Source organism: Aotus nancymaae, unplaced genomic scaffold (genome assembly GCF_030222135.1).
Source record: "Aotus nancymaae isolate 86718 unplaced genomic scaffold, 86718_ANA_hifiasm-v0.15.2.pri h1tg000062l, whole genome shotgun sequence".
Classification (NCBI taxonomy): Eukaryota; Metazoa; Chordata; class Mammalia; order Primates; family Aotidae; genus Aotus; species Aotus nancymaae.
In genome coordinates this window covers 39,865,935-39,882,331 of record NW_026988476.1, presented here as the reverse complement: position 1 = coordinate 39,882,331, position 16,397 = coordinate 39,865,935, and the positions used below count along the sequence as shown (strand labels likewise).

Below are 16,397 nucleotides of genomic sequence, written 5' to 3'. Positions count from 1 at the left end.
TGGCTAGGCTGGTCTCGAACCCCCCTGAACTCAGGTGATCCGCCTGCCTTAGCCTCCCAAAGTTCTGGAATTACAGGCATGAGCCACTGTGCCCTGCCCCAGTTGTCTTTCTTAGGAATACTGTTTGGTTGGGAGAGGAAGGAGGCAGGAAGTATGTGTTCCTTAATGATTATGGTGGTGAAATTCTGCAGTAATTTTAATATATTATGATACTCTAGGTATGAGTTAAATAGAATTGTGTGACCTATGCTGAGAACATTAATCTGATTATAAAATCCCTTCTATGGGACACTAAAGGTTGACAGAGTCGTAGAACAACAGGTTTATACACTGGGGACCATTTATACTCCAGTAAATGCAATGTCTCTGCTGAAGAAGAGAAGTATCTCTAAAACTGTTTTAAAATAACGGAAACTAGGGGATAATTCATAAAGATTCATTTAATGTGTATTTTTGTGTGTGCTTGAAATGTTCATAATTAAAAGATTTATTTTGTAACCAATGTTTATATAACCTTTACTTTTTTATTAGTTGGCATATTTAGGATTTCTGATGCTTTATACGTTTGTGGTTCTTGTACAAATGGAACAATTACCTTCAGTTCAAGAATGGATTGTTATTGCTTATATTTTTACTTATGCCATTGAGAAAGTCCGTGAGGTATGTCTTTAATTTTTTTCTACCAATAATTTACTGTATACATGGAGGATTTTCTGGTTTTATTTGTTTGTTTGTTTTGGGTGTATATGTGGGTATGTGTGTGTGTGATGACATTGTAGAAGTGTAGAACCTGTGTAATTTTGCTGTTCCCAAAATAGTGATAAGAATAGAGATGTGTGTATGCTGTATACTTTGTCACGATTATAAATAAAATGATTTGTGTCAGAAATGTAGCCTATAAAAATGTAGCTTATATTTTTGTTTTATTTCCTGAACATTCACATATTTGTTCTCTATCACTCTTCAAAAGTATTAAGTATATTTGATTAAATGATTTTTAATTTACCTACCTAATTTAGCCAATCAGGTAGGTAAATTATAAATAGGTCTTTAGGTCAGGCTCAGTGGGTCACACCTGTAATCCCAGTAGTTTAGGAGGCTGAGGCAGTCAGATCACTCTTGGTCAGGAATTCGAGACCAGTCTGGCCAACAGAGTGAAACCCCATCTCTACTAAAAATACAAAAATTAGCTGGGCATGGTAGCAGGTGCCTGTAATCCCAGCTACTCAGGAGACTGAGGCAGGAGAATTGTTTGAACCCTGGAGGTGGAGGTTGCAGTGAACCGAGATTATGCCACTGCACTCCAGCCTGGGTGAAGGAGTGAGACTATCTCAAGTAAAATAAAATAATTAGGTCTTTATTTTGCTTTTATATTGTACTGCCTACTAAAATGTACTGTATTGCCACGGAATGATCATTTAGTCGTGTATCCCTGTGTCTTTCCATTTTTAGTTTAAATTGTAAAGTTTGTAATATCCTGATTTTGAATAAAATTTTTTTATTAAATATTTATACTTTGTTTTTGAAGTAGTAGGTACATGAATATTGTTTTATAGCATACTTGCATAAGTACCTCTGATTTATTTCATGTCTCTGCCTTACATTTAGAGAATACAAGAAATTGCAAAAATAATTAGAAGGCATTGTACTTGTCTCTCACTTAGATATCATAGGACTTTCTTTTCCAAACACCAACTCAAACCAGAAGGAATTTCTTATTAAATAGCTTATTTTGCATTTTAAATTCCTCTGAGTGTTATGGTCCATAGTTTTATTAAATCTGTTGTTTTGTCAGCATGTTTGAAGCAATTGACTTGTTAAATGATAAAAGCAAATTGGAAAGCATTTTAAAATATGTATATTCATGAAATATTTCTGCAAGTGTTGATGAGACAATAATAATAGTGGTTGCCTCTAGTGGGAAGAATAATTAATTGGCTTAAAGCAGAAGAGTGAAATCGAGACTTTGTAGTATCTGTGATATACCATGAATTTTGAAGATGTGAACATGTTACCATTCCTCCCAAAAGATAATTCTTAAAATCATATATTTAGGAGAAGAGGCATACGTTTTAAATAAGTTAGATAAATACAGCTATTTAAACCATTGAATTATTTACTTTCTGCAAAGAAGGCATGTTTGGCAGCTACTACCAGGATATCCATGTGCTGCTTTAATTTGAAATAAAACAATTTTTCAAAAGTATTTTACAATTTAGGTCTAGAGAACTGTGTTGTAATCTAGATTTTCAGCTTCTTAGTTGGATGAATCTCTTGAACCTGGGAGATGGAGGTTGCAATGAGCCAAGATTGCGCCACTGTACTCCACCTTGGGCAACAGAGTGAGACTCTGTCTCAAAATAAATAAATAATTAAAAGCTATGTGAAGTTCTGCTGTAATGTTATAATTGAATGCTGTATGTGTTTTAATAGGAATAAATTGATTAAACTTTTGTTTTGTTTTGTTTTTAAACCTTTAGATCTTTATGTCTGAAGCTGGAAAAATAAACCAGAAGATTAAAGTATGGTTTAGTGATTACTTCAATATCAGTGATACAATTGCCATAATTTCTTTCTTCATTGGATTTGGACTAAGATTTGGAGCAAAATGGAACTTTGCAAATGCATATGATAATCATATTTTTGTGGCTGGAAGATTAATTTACTGTCTTAACATAATATTTTGGTATGTGCGTTTGCTAGATTTTCTAGCTGTAAATCAACAGGCAGGACCTTATGTAATGATGATTGGAAAAATGGTAAGTTGAGAGATGTTTGATAATACTCGTGGGTTTATTGATTTAAAAAAATCACAAAAGTGTTATTAACATAGTTTTATTTGAGCCAGTGAATGTCCTTTATTTTGTGTTTGTTTGCCTCCTACTTCAAATCTACTATTCCTTAAGAATTTTTCATGCTCACTTCCAATCCCCTACACTCATTTTGTGCTTTGCGAGATAATGTTAGCTATACCAATACTATCTATGGTTCATATCTTTCGGTAACTCCTTCTTCCTGTCTTCACTGATCCAGGCTATTTTTCAAAAGTTAAATCCAGAATATCTAGTCTTTTCCTAAGATAATATGCCCAGTATTTTGCTTTTTTGCATAGTCTTATCTGAGTGGCAGGTTTTATTTTTTTAAATCTAGATGTCAAGTTTAATGTGTAATTTTTTTATACACTGAATCTAAAATATATTGGGTCTACTCCTTGCCATAATTCCTTTTGGTTTTCAGTGGCAAAAAAGGCAAAATTTGTAATACAGCTGTTGCTATTCCTTATTCTAAAATTCTTGTTCTTCCTAGGAAATGTCAGCAAATGCAGGCAAATCACCATTCAGAGACATTCACTGTTAACAGTTTAGTGTATATCCTTCCATCCCTCAAGACATGTATGAATGCATGTGTTTGTTTCAAACGTCTCGTGAATGAATATATAGTAGTTTTATCAAAATAGGCTTTAAAAATATATGCTGTTTCTCAATTATTTTAAAATATTTGTCCCATTTTAATTAATACAAAAATCTATTCATAGTTTCTTATACTCCCTTAATCTTAGAAAATCAGTCTTCTAAATTAAATATTTCTTAAGTAACCTTACTAAGCTCACAAGATTATCTTTGCATCTTGAAAATAAGATTTTTAGGTTTCCTAAATATAAATTATTATATAATATTTGCTGTTCCACGCTGCACTATTCCTCTTCAAGAGAATGTGTCTTCCTCCCCTTAATTGAGAATTACTTGTGTACTATTTTTCACATCCAAGAAGTAGTACTCATTATTCATACGTTTTGGCATTATTATGGTATTTCAAGGAAAAATAGGGCAATTAAGGTTTTTTGGGGAAGAATTAGGTTTAGCATAACATCTTAGCATGGAAAAAAGGTGTAGTAGCTCTTACTGCTTACCAGGTTATTTAGTGACTTAGTGGTATCTAGTTACTTTAATGGTAATGTAAATGGAAGAGTTGGAAAGTACAGAAGGCTTTATTTGTGATCTTCTCTAGAACCACCCTCCACTAGGATGTCTTTCTTCTGTCAGCTGGTCATTTTTTCCATCATTGTCTGTTTTCCCCTAGTGCTAGCTTCCCTTTACATCCCCTTCAGAAGTTTCATAATGTTTGTTGTTCTAATTCTAACATTCATTATTTCATCGTTGTTTATCTATTTTATGTTAAGAGTTAAACTAAGCTGGGGCTACAAAGATGAATAAGACATGGTCCAGATCCTCATGGAACTGAAAATTGAATCTCTAAATATAGACCTGTGAACAGATAGGTAGCTTTCGAAAAATATGTAAAATGCAAAAATACAGTATGTGAACCAATAAAAATTGTTATGTGAAGATAGAAGAGCTAGTAACCAATTCTGTCATGAAGGCTTTCACAAAGATTATGGCATTTCAAAGGAGTTTAGAAAATATATAGGATTTTTCTTCTGAGCAGGGAGTTTCTAACCAGAAGAAACAGCTTTGAAAAGCTTAAAGACAATAAAAGATGAAAAAGAAGAAACCTTAGGTGATGGGGAGGAAGGCAGCACATCACACTGCCATGTGTGTACCTATGCAAGAATCTTGCATGTTCTTCACATGTACCCCAAAACCTAAAATGCAATAAATAAAAAAATAAGAAAAAAAAAGAAGAAACCTCCCTCACATTTTATAGGCTAGTGCAAAAGTAATTACAAAAACCTCAATTACTTTTACATCAACCTAATACATCTTTTAATAGCAAACTAATGAAAATCACATGGTAAATGCTAAACTTCTCCCACTCATTCTATATACATTATACATTCAAACTAATAATCCTCATTTTCTTAAATTTTACTTTAAGACTTGTCATTTTTATGAGCAAGCTGATAATCACATATTTTTAATTAATTAAATTTATATCAACGTCATGGAATTGGTTGTCGTTTAGGCTTTATGTGAAAAGGTTTGTGAAATCCAAAGACAACTATGAATCATCAACCACAGACTATGAATAATTTTAGGTTACTTCAATACCGATTTGGGTTTCACTTGGAATATTTGACCTGGTTTTGTATTCTAAAATATGTCAAATAACATGGATAATGTTTTGATAAATTTTTTGCCTATTAATATCTTTTATCCCCGTATATTTTTGGTTTGTTTTGCAGTATTTTGTTTATTTGAAAACATGCATTCTCTCAGTAATCCTCTCAAATGCTCAATGATGGCATTATTTGTCCATTTTGCATATAAGAATATCCAGTTTAAGAATTTTGGAGCGTGTTAGGCCTCTGCAAGTCACAAAGACAGCTCTTTTTTTTTTTTTTTTTTTTTTTTTTTTTGAGACGGAGTTTTGCTCGTTACCCAGGCTGGAGTGCAATGGCGCGATCTCGGCTCTCCGCAACCTCCGCATCCTGGGTTCAGGCAATTCTCCTGCCTCAGCCTCCTGAGTAGCTGGGATTACAGGCACGCACCACCATGCCCAGCTAATTTTTTGTATTTTTAGTAGATACGGGGTCCCACCATGTTGACCAGGATGGTCTCGATCTCTTGACCTCATGATCCACCCGCCTCGGCCTCCCAAAGCGCTGGGACTACAGGCTTGAGCCCGGCCTCATAGCTCTTAATTTAAAAAGAAAATTTATTTGTTAATCTAACAAAATTTTAAAGATGAAGCGTCAAGTCTAATCTCTTCATTCGAATTAACATTTTAAGACTCTTCAGCTCTCCGCACAACTTTTCTTTCTAATCTTAAGCCTCCATAAAATTACTTTATCCAGCCTTGACTACTTATTGTCCCCTTTACCTTTCATATCTTGCCTTCCATTTCTACTGTCACTGTATATTTATTTTAAAAATATATGAAAATGTCATAATTTCTTTTTAATTTGTCATTACAATTGTTTTAAGTTCACAGGGTAATGTACAGAGTTATTGTAAATGTATTCTCTTTTGCATGAAGCCATTCTCCTCAGATAATTATTTATGAATGAATATTACATGTTGATAGAGTGAGAAAGCATTCACTTTTTTATATGTATATCCCCCCCCACACACACTTTTTTTTTCTTTGAGACGGTGTCTCGCTCTGTTGCCCAGGCTGGAGTGCAGTGGTACAATCTCAGCTCACGACAGCCTCTGCCTCCTGGGTTCAAGTGATTCTCCTTCCTCAGCCTCCCGAGTAGCTGGGATTACAGGCATGTGTCACCATGCCTGGCTAATTTTTATATTTTTAGTAGAGACGGAGTTTCACCGTGTTGGCCAGACTGGTCTCAAACTCTTGACATCAAGTGATTTACCTGCCTCAGCCTCCCGAAGTGCTAAGATTACTGAATCACCCTGCCTGGCCATATATTCCCTTTTTTATATTGTCTAGGCTGGACAATAAGTAGTACAGACTGGAGAACTCATATACCTAAATAAGTAAATAGGAAGTAAAGTTTTATTATATCATTTTGCTTAATTCTTTGAATTTTTACGTAATTATGTCAAAATACACATTGTGATTTAACAATGAAAATTATTTTTCAATGAATTACTAGGTTTTAGCTCAATTAGGCCCTTTTTCATTTTACTGAATTTAAAAATTACAAATTACACGACTTACAAAAGTATTTGTTTCCCAGGCGTTGGTATCATTTAGTTTTTCAACACCCATGCTAATAAAATTCAGATTGCTTTATTTGGCTCCTAGGAAGTTTTCATATCCCAGAACAAGGCACCCATGGATTCAGGATGGGTGAGAAGTATTCCTTTTTTTTGTGAAGTGGGCAAAGTACAATTATCAGAGGCAAGGTAGAAGAGAGAGTCTGTGCCTTCATTCTAAGAACAGAAAAGCGTCGGGTGCGGTGGCTCACGCCTGTAATCCCAGCACTTTGGGAGGCCGAGGCAGGTGGATCACGAGGTCAATAGAGCGAGACCATACTGGTCAACATGGTGAAACCCCATCTCTACTAAAAATAAAAATAAAAAAAAATTAGCTGGGCATGGTGGCGCCTGCCTGTAATCCCAGCCAGTCAGGAGGCTGAGGCAGGGGAATTGCCTGAACCCAGGAGGCGGAGGTTGCGGTGAGCCGAGATCGCGCCATTGCACTCCAGCCTGGGTAACAAGAGCAAAACTCCGTCTCAAAAAAAAAAAAAAAGAGAAGCTTTAGGAAAGGGCAGTTATGGAAATTGATTCCCTAGATCTGCCCGAGTCTCTGTACTTTTTTACTTCATGTACCCCAGAGATAGGCACACTTCAGTTTGAACTAGTGATACAGTTCATTATGTAGATGAAGGTGCCCATGACTTGCTTAGTTTAATAGATCTTTTTTTTTTCATAATCTCCTAGATGTTAAGGTTTATACAGTGATGAAATTTTTCTGAAAGCTATCACTAGGAACAAAAAGAATCTCAAAGTTTTTTTGTGTTTAGTGGATTTGGTCTATTAGAACATTAGAAACTTTTAAAATGATTTGTCAGCGGGGCTTAATGGCTCATGCCTGTAATCCTGGCACTTTGGGAGGCTGAGGTAGGTGGATCATGAGGTCAGTAGTTCGAGACCATCCTAGCCAACATGGTGAAACCCCGTCTCTACTAAAAAAATACAAAAATTAGCCGGGCGTGGTGTTGGGCACCTGTAGTCCCTCGTACTTGGGAGGCTGAGGCAGGAGAATTGCTTGAACCCGGGAGGCGGAGGTTGCAGTGAGCTGAGATCATGTCACTGCACTCCAGGCTGGGCGACAGAGCAAGACTCTGTCTCAAAAAAAAAAAAAAAAAAAAGATTTGTCATAGTGTTTAAACTTCCTTGTATTTTAACAGTGTTCATTTTTTAACAGGTGGCCAATATGTTCTACATTGTAGTGATTATGGCTCTTGTATTACTTAGTTTTGGTGTTCCCAGAAAGGCAATACTTTATCCTCGTGAAGCACCGTCTTGGACACTTGCTAAAGATATAGTTTTTAATCCATACTGGATGATTTTTGGTGAAGTTTATGCATACGAAATTGATGGTAAGAATTTTTTATTTACAAATTTATCTTTTGGTTATTTTATGTCTTAAAACCAGTATTGAATTACAGCAATATTGCTTATTTTCAGAAGTCAAACCATTAACAACCTAAGCCCTACACAAAGGCATTAGTGAACTCCAGAAGAAACATACAAATTAATTGGAAGAAAAAGTATTTTAGGATTTTTTTTTTAGTAACAAGTAATAGAAATATAGTCTAATAAATGTCCTACACAATAAGGATATTTAATAACTCACATAAAAATATTGAGCTAGGTCCACTGATCTTTAGGGTGTTGGTTAATTCATAGCTAAGGACACCTGCTCTTTTTCATCCCACTGCCAGCTCTATAGGTTTCCCTTATGATCATAAGACCATCATTAGCAACAGGAGGAAAGAGACACTGTTTATCCATGGTTCTCTTTAGAAGAAAATGTCCCTTTCACAGAAATTCCCTTTTGAACCTGTCCTTTTATTTCATTAGCTTGAGTTGGCTTCAGCCTGCCTCTCTCTAAAATGGTTACAGGCAAGGAGGATGCGATTACCATGTTTAGCCTAGATTATTCAGGGTGGATTCGATATTGAGAAGTCAAGCACAATGTTAATGACAAAAATAATGATCCTGTGTGAATACTGAAAGCTTACAGCATGTTGAGTTTTACAGTGGATGACAGATACTTAAGGTTTTTATTGCAACTTGTCATTCTCTGGAATGACACAACTCCCACTGATTCAACCCTATTTTTTTTAATGACAACCTTTAATCCATCTTGAACTACAACCCTATTTTGAAAGTGAATATTAAGTGTGTAGTTCAATTTTGTTACTATTCACATTTTGACCCTTATATTGTCTTAGTTAATGAGATTAGATAACCCGTTTTCATAAGTGATGCTGTCAGCTTTCAGGAGTATTCTGCTGACTTCCACATTGGAGTTACAGAATCTTTTGTTAATTCTCTTTCACTCTTACTCTTTATTCTTCTTTCATTCCTCCCTCCCCCAGTGTCTGTGTTACTCCCTTCTTCGTATTTATAGGTGATTAGGTCAAGGGCTGGCCATGTAGTGAGAGGATTATAGTTAGGTCCAAGGGTGGCCACATAGAAAATTGTGGTCATTATTTGTTCTTGGACGGTAGTTAAACTAATGATGTTTTACCAGCCTGGTTTAATTTTGTGCTTGATGGCTTCTGTTTGGTGTTATTTCCAGGTTTTTATTGTCTGCTACTTTTTTTTTTTTTTTTGAGACAATTTCACCCTGTCACCCAGGCTGGAGTGCAGTGGTGCAATCTCAGCTCACTGCAACTCTGCATCCCGGGTTCAAGTGATTCTTGTGCCTCAGCCTCTGGGGTAGCTGAGATTACAGGTGCTCGCCACCATGCCTGGGTATTTTTTTTTTTTTTTTTTTTTTTTTTAAAGTAGAGATGAAGTTTCACCATGTTGGCCAGGCTGGTGTTGAACTCCTGACCTCAAGTGATCCGCCTGCTTTGGCCTCCCAAAGTTCTGGGATTACAGGCGTGAGCCACCATGCCCGGCTGTCTGCTATTTTTCTAATGATATGGTTCTAACTGTGTAGTTGTAAAGCATTGGGTATAGTATTTTAGTTTCCTGCATTCTCTTTCTTGGGTATTTGCTTCCACAAACTAATCTGAATAGAATAGATTCATAAAATTATTTAAGAGTGAAAGGACCTTACCATTAATTTGCCCGTAAAGCCATTTAAAGGAATGGTAGAGCCATTAGGAATGTCATTGATGCATATACTTTTAAAAAATTACCAAATACTAAATGCTAAGTATACTATAAATATTTAGGTAGAACTTACCACTAATTCATCATTATTTAATTCTAATCCTTGCCCTACCTAAGTTTATTTACTTTATTCCTTGTAATGCTGTGGGGGGTATTAAAGCTTTTCCTTTCCTTGCTTGTAATTAGCTATGTTCTGGCTTCAGAAATTTTTCAGATGGGGTGATGAAAAATAAGGAATTTAAATCTAATCCCTGTATATTTGAGAGGCACTTTAGCTATTTCTTCAGCCTTGTTTTTGTGACATAATAAGATCTACTCAATACTCTTTATGTTTGTAAGATTATGAGTCAGCCATACTCTTAAAGTTCAGTCACGCCTGTAATTCCAGCACTTTGGGAGGCTGAAATGGGTGGATCACGAGGTCCGGAGTTCAAGACCAGCCTGGTCAACATGGTGAAACCCCATCTCTACTAAAAATGCAGAAAATTAGCTGGGTGTGGTGGCGGGCACCTATAATCCCAGCTACTCGGGAAGCTGAGGCAGAAGAATTGCCCCCAGGAGGCAGAGGTTGCAGTAAGCCAAGATCGTGCCACTGCACTCCAGCTTGGGTGACAGAGCAAGACTCCATCTTGGGAGGGGCGGGGGGAGAGTTCAGACATTTTCTTATAGAAATGTTATAATATGGTTGATTCAGGAATTTTACCCTCCTTAATGCGCCTCAGGCTAAACTCTGCCTTCAAGGGTAAATATAACACCTAAATATACTTCCTTTTCTGGAATAAAGTTGTAAAACAGGTAGCACCCACATTTCTCACAAAATATTTTGTGTTTGAACACTCTTAAGCTAGGATTTCTGTGACTCTCTGTCCAGAGGCTTTTGTTGGAATCTGTGAAACAGATTTGTACATGATCAAAACTTACTTTAAGTAAATAAATAACCTTAAACAATGATGAATAGCAGTTACTGGTGAATTACTATATTTAACTTTTTTTCTTTTTTTCTTTCTAAAGTGTGTGCAAATGATTCTTCTATCCCTCATATCTGTGGTCCTGGGACATGGTTGACTCCATTTCTTCAAGCAGTCTACCTCTTTGTACAGTATATCATTATGGTTAATCTTCTTATTGCATTTTTCAAGTAAGAATTTTGTTCAATTGCTTATTGTAATAAGATGATTTAATATGCAATTCCACGTATTTTGAAGGAAATTTACAGAACTTAAAATCTAAAAATTTTATTGAGGCTTAAACTACTAAAATTATATTTGAAAAATTTAAAATAAGACATGCTTTTTCTAATCAAATGAGTTCTAGATTTTAAATTTGGTTATCTTACAACATGCAGTTTTCTTTATAAATTTAATCGTTATCTGGGATTTTTCCTTGGTTGCCAACAGATACACATTCAATACAGAAAACAGGCAGATAGAAAAATTTTCAATAAATCCACTGTTAATATTTTGGTGTACATCTTTCTATCATTTTTTTTTTTTTTTGGTGAATATATATAAGCCATTTTTCTTTCCGAAAATAGTATTTTTATTTAATTAATTAATTTATTTTTGAGACAGAGTCTCCCTCTGTTCCCCAGGCTGGAGTAGCGCAATCTTGGCTCACTGCAATCTTTACTTCCTGGGTTCAAGTGATTCTAGTGCCTCTTGAGTAGCTGGGATCACTGGTGTGCGCCACCATGCCCAGCTGATTTTTTTGTATTTTTAATAGAGGTGATGTTTTACCATTTGGCCAGTCTGGTCAAGAACTCCTGGCCTCAAGTCATCCATCCACCTCAACCTCCTAAAGTGCTGGGATTACAGGAATGAGCCACTGTGCCTAGCCTGTTTTTCTGTTTTATGTACCATTTATAACTAAACAAAGTATCATGAAGATTATTTCAGATCAACAAATATTCCTCTTCAGTCTATTTTTAATGGCTACCTGATATTCCATGATAGACCATCATTTTTCAATCCAGTATGTTATGGTCAGTTAGATTGTTTGTAATTCTTGCTCCTAAACACCACACTGTAGTTAAATCTTTGAGCAATATTTATTTTCCTAGAATATTTTTCTAAAAGCAGGACTGTTCAGTATATGTACTTTTAGGGCTTTTTACATTTAAATCTAAATAGACCTGTGTCCTCAACTCTCTACCCACACTAAGTATTATTTTTTTAATGGTTGCTAGTTTGATAGTAAATAAAGTAACTTATTTTAATTTATTTTTTGAGACAGGCTGTTGTGCAGGCTAGAGTGCAGTGACACTATCACAGCTCACTATAGTCTCTTCATCTGGGCTCAAGCAGTCCCTGCCTCAGCCTCCAATGTAGCTGGAACTACAGGTACATCATCACGCCTGGCTAACTTTTTTGTTTTTAAATAGTCAGTCTTACTATGGTGCCCAGGCTTATCTTGAACTCCAGGCCTCAAGCAGTCCTCCTGCCTCTCGGCCTTCCAAAGTGCTGGGATTATAGACATGAACCATCATGCCCAGCCAGGATTTTGGTTTTTAAAATTTGCACTTACTTGATTACTACTAAGGTTGAGTATTTTCTTATGTCTTACCCATTTACATACAATATTTGAATTTTTTTTTCTTTTTTTTCCCCTCTGGTTCGTGTTCTCTGATGAAGTTGCAATATATTTGAAATTTTTTAAATCATTTTTTATCTGCTGATACTTTTGGGAAGTTGTGATTAAGGTTCTCAGCAGTGTCAACTTTTGCATTATACTTATTTCCTGTATCTTTTCCAGTTTCTCATTTGCTGTTAGTTTTGTTTATGGAAGGATTTTTTTTGAATTCTTATTTAGTAGAGAATTGCAGTAAAATCATCAGTACTTAAAACTTTAAGAGATGATTAGCAAAGTTTATTTTTATTCATTATTTCTCTAGCAATGTGTATTTACAAGTGAAGGCAATTTCCAATATTGTATGGAAGTACCAGCGTTATCATTTTATTATGGCTTATCATGAGAAACCAGTTCTGCCTCCTCCACTTATCATTCTTAGCCATATAGTTTCTCTGTTTTGCTGCATATGTAAGAGAAGAAAGAAAGATAAGACTTCGGATGGACCAAGTAAGTAAACTAATATTAAGACAAATGTTTTCATTTTATCACTTATCAGTTTTACACTGAAGGCTATATATTGATTTTATTCAAAAATGACTTAGTGAGTTAATGTTATGGTAAAGGTTTTTGTTAAATTTGCCTAAACATAAAGGAATTTTTTTTTCCTATAAAATGGAACATAGGAAACAGCATAAAGGAATTTTTAAGTGCAATATGATATCTATAAAAATGGATTTAGCATTAAACTTCGTTTTGAGAATGGCATCTCTGTTTTTGTTAAAATGATAATTTAAACCTAACTTCTTTGCTGTTCGACAAACTATTTTTATAGCTCTGTAAAAAAGCTATTTTAGTATATTCTAAAAAGCAATTTTAGTATATTCTGTATACTACATGAAACTAATCATATCATGTCAAATTATGCTTAAGATTTTATAGGGACTTTGTGTTCTATCAGATTAGTTCTTAAATTTCTCTGAGTGGATATGTGAGGGGAGAGGTATGAGAGAGATAGGGGAGGGATGTTGTGTAGTAAAAGGAAATCAGAAGAGAAAGAGAAAGTACCTGATCGTATTCTGTTGACATCATAGTGGTGAAGCAAAAAAGGATAGTTGTCTAGTGCTTTAGAAGCATAGTAGTAAAAGTTTAAAACGTGCAGATTATGAATGTAGTCTTAGAAACCCTGAATAATTCACAAGAATTATGAGCTAAAGTTGATACCTTGACAGCTCTTCGTTGATTTTCATCTCCATTTCCTCCCGTAGAACTTTTCTTAACAGAAGAAGATCAAAAGAAACTTCATGATTTTGAAGAGCAGTGTGTTGAGATGTATTTCAATGAAAAAGATGACAAATTTCATTCTGGGAGTGAAGAGAGAATTCGTGTCACGTTTGAAAGGTTCAGAAGCCCTTTGGTTAAAATCGATTATATGTCAAAATGGGATCTGTTAGTAATATATCTTATACATGGTCATTGTTAAATTTATTTTATCAAACAATAAGTTTAGTTATAGTTTTACATTGTATGTTGGAAAGATAGTTCTGTTAATCCATATAAGTCAATCAGTCAGTCTCTTTATTTTTTTACCCTAGTTGTTGACATCATAGTGGTGAAGCAGAGAATAGAAGAGTTACTGTTGTTTACTGTTTGGAGGGACAAAACTAAAACTATCCTCACTGTTTTACAGCATTTCTTCTTTTCTGTTGGCTTCACTACATTCTGGAAGCATATGGTGTTTGGTGTAATTACAGTAACAGTAATGGTAGTTCTATGTATATGTAGCTGTATATACTTTTTTGTGTGTTACTTTGATGTGGGATAATTGGAGTAAATAGTCTGTGGAACAAAAATGTTTTTTGAAATCTTGCATTTTAGTATAAGATTAGCACTGGATCCTTCTTAAACATAAGGTAGGCCTTGTATAATTAAATAACTGTACCTTATTTATATCTTCTTTAAATGCATGTAAAATTGTTCTCTTTTTATCATTATTATTGAGGCTACAAAATAAGTTTCTACATTATTTTTTCACATTTGTAAAAAAAGCTTATTTCTCTCCTACAGAGTGGAACAGATGTGCATTCAGATTAAAGAAGTTGGAGATCGTGTCAACTACATAAAAAGATCATTACAATCATTAGATTCTCAAATTGGCCATTTGCAAGATCTTTCAGCCCTGACGGTAGATACATTAAAAACACTCACTGCTCAGAAAGCATCAGAGGCTAGCAAAGTTCATAATGAAATCACACGAGAATTGAGCATTTCCAAACACTTGGCTCAAAACCTTATTGGTGATGGTCCTATAAGACCTTCTGTATGGAAAAAGCATAATGTTGTAAATACGCTTAGCTCTTCTCTTCCTCAAAGTGATCTTGAAAGTAATAATCCTTTTCTTTCTAATATTTTAATGAAAGATGACAAAGATCCCCAATGTAATACATTTGGTCAAGACTTACCTGCAGTAGCCCAGAGAAAAGAATTTAATTGTCCAGAGGCTGGTTCCTCTTCTGGTGCCTTATTCCCAAGTGCTGTTTCCCCTCCAGAACTGCGACAGAGACTACATGGAGTAGAGCTCTTAAAAATATTTAGTAAAAATCAAAAATTAGGCAGTTCATCTAATAGCATACCACATCTATCTTCCCCACCAACCAAATTTTTTGTTAGTACACCATCTCAGCCAAGTTGCAAAAGCCACTTGGAAACTGTAACCAAAGATCAAGAAACTGTTTGCTCTAAAGTTACAGAAGGAGATAATATAGAATTTGGAGCATTTGTAGGTAAGTCTGGCAAATTCATATTTGTATATCAATATTTATTTTTCGCCTAAGAAAAATTATCACCTTAAAAATAATAACATGTACTGCATTACAAGTCATTATCTTTTCATAGAGTATAATTAAATTTTTAAAAAGAATCAAACAGCTGTGATTCCAGTACTTTGGGAGGCTAAGCCGGGAAGATTGCTTGAGCCCAGGAGTTCAGGACCAGCCTGAGCAACGTAGCAAGACATCTCTAAAAAAATTTTTTTTAATGTAGCCGGGCGTAGTGGCATGTGCCTGAAGTCCCAGCTACTCAGGAGGCTCAGGCAGGTGAACAGCTTGCACCCAGGAGTTCAAAGCTGCAGTTAGCTGTGATCACACCACTACACTACAGCTTGTGTGACAGAATGAAACCCTGTTTCTAGAAATGAAAAAAAAAAAAAAAAAAAAAGAATCAGAAGTAGGGGAAATAGACTGAATTAGGCTGTAAGAGTTATATTTACACATACCTCTTTGATGGAATTTTAGGTTCTGTCTTTTGAATTTGAATATCTTCAGTTGGATTTCATAACTCCTGTTGAAAGAACTTGAGTGATTCATAAGTGTTAAGTACGTGAAGAACCTCCTAGGGGAGGTTAGAAGCAACTGGAAAAGAGCAGTGTACTGTAAATAGATGGCTGTTATAATTTTTTTCCAAACCAAGACACTTTGAAAATGAAGGGGTACACTATTAATAATTACATCAGAACAACAATAGAAATCTAGGAATCTACTGGGAAAGTTAGTATTTATGGTCTACTTATTTATATATTCACAGAGGAGAACATTTCAAAAAGGAACGATTTATTCTTATACAATGATAGCTTAAATAAGATAAGAACAGAAAAAAATATTTATTTTGGCAGTAACACAGTAACCTTGGTGAAAACTTCCATGCATAGAGATTGTTCAGACAATATGTTAATAAGCCCATGGAAAATCACATTAAGTGCCAGCCTAGGCACTGAACGTGTTGGTATTTATTGCTAGGCTATATGGGATTCACTCTAGATACATAGACACATAACTTTTCCTACATTAAATCTTTTCCAATTTATTTTTAAAAATGCATTTTAGCCTTTTTATTAATGTATTACCAGTGGGGTATATGTATATATTATATGTATTTTCTCTATATACAGATTATATAGGAAAAGTTATGTATTTATGTATCTAGAATGAATTCCATATAGCCTAGCAGTAAATATCAGCATGTTCAGTGCCTAAAATAACTTGCTAGGCTGTCCTTAATGTGGCAGTTTTTACATGGGCTTATTAACATATTATCTGAACAATCTCTATGCATGAA

The 16,397-nt window shown here is 34.9% G+C and overlaps 1 protein-coding gene across 3 annotated transcripts in view; it reads left to right on the top strand.

Moving 5' to 3' along the window:
* The window catches only part of TRPM7 (transient receptor potential cation channel subfamily M member 7), a 122,973-nt gene that overhangs the window by 77,984 nt on the left and 28,592 nt on the right, over positions 1-16,397 (top strand). For 2 of the 3 annotated variants that reach the window (XM_064365668.1, XM_064365667.1), the window contains exons 20-26: positions 532-660; positions 2,481-2,759; positions 7,795-7,969; positions 10,731-10,857; positions 12,610-12,794; positions 13,553-13,685; positions 14,352-15,067. In XM_064365668.1, the coding sequence (XP_064221738.1) occupies positions 532-660; positions 2,481-2,759; positions 7,795-7,969; positions 10,731-10,857; positions 12,610-12,794; positions 13,553-13,685; positions 14,352-15,067 (1,744 nt within the window). Of the gene's footprint in view, positions 1-531; positions 661-2,480; positions 2,769-7,794; positions 7,970-10,730; positions 10,858-12,609; positions 12,795-13,552; positions 13,686-14,351; positions 15,068-16,397 lie in introns of those variants that run through there. The other variant, XM_064365669.1, reaches the window with a different exon arrangement.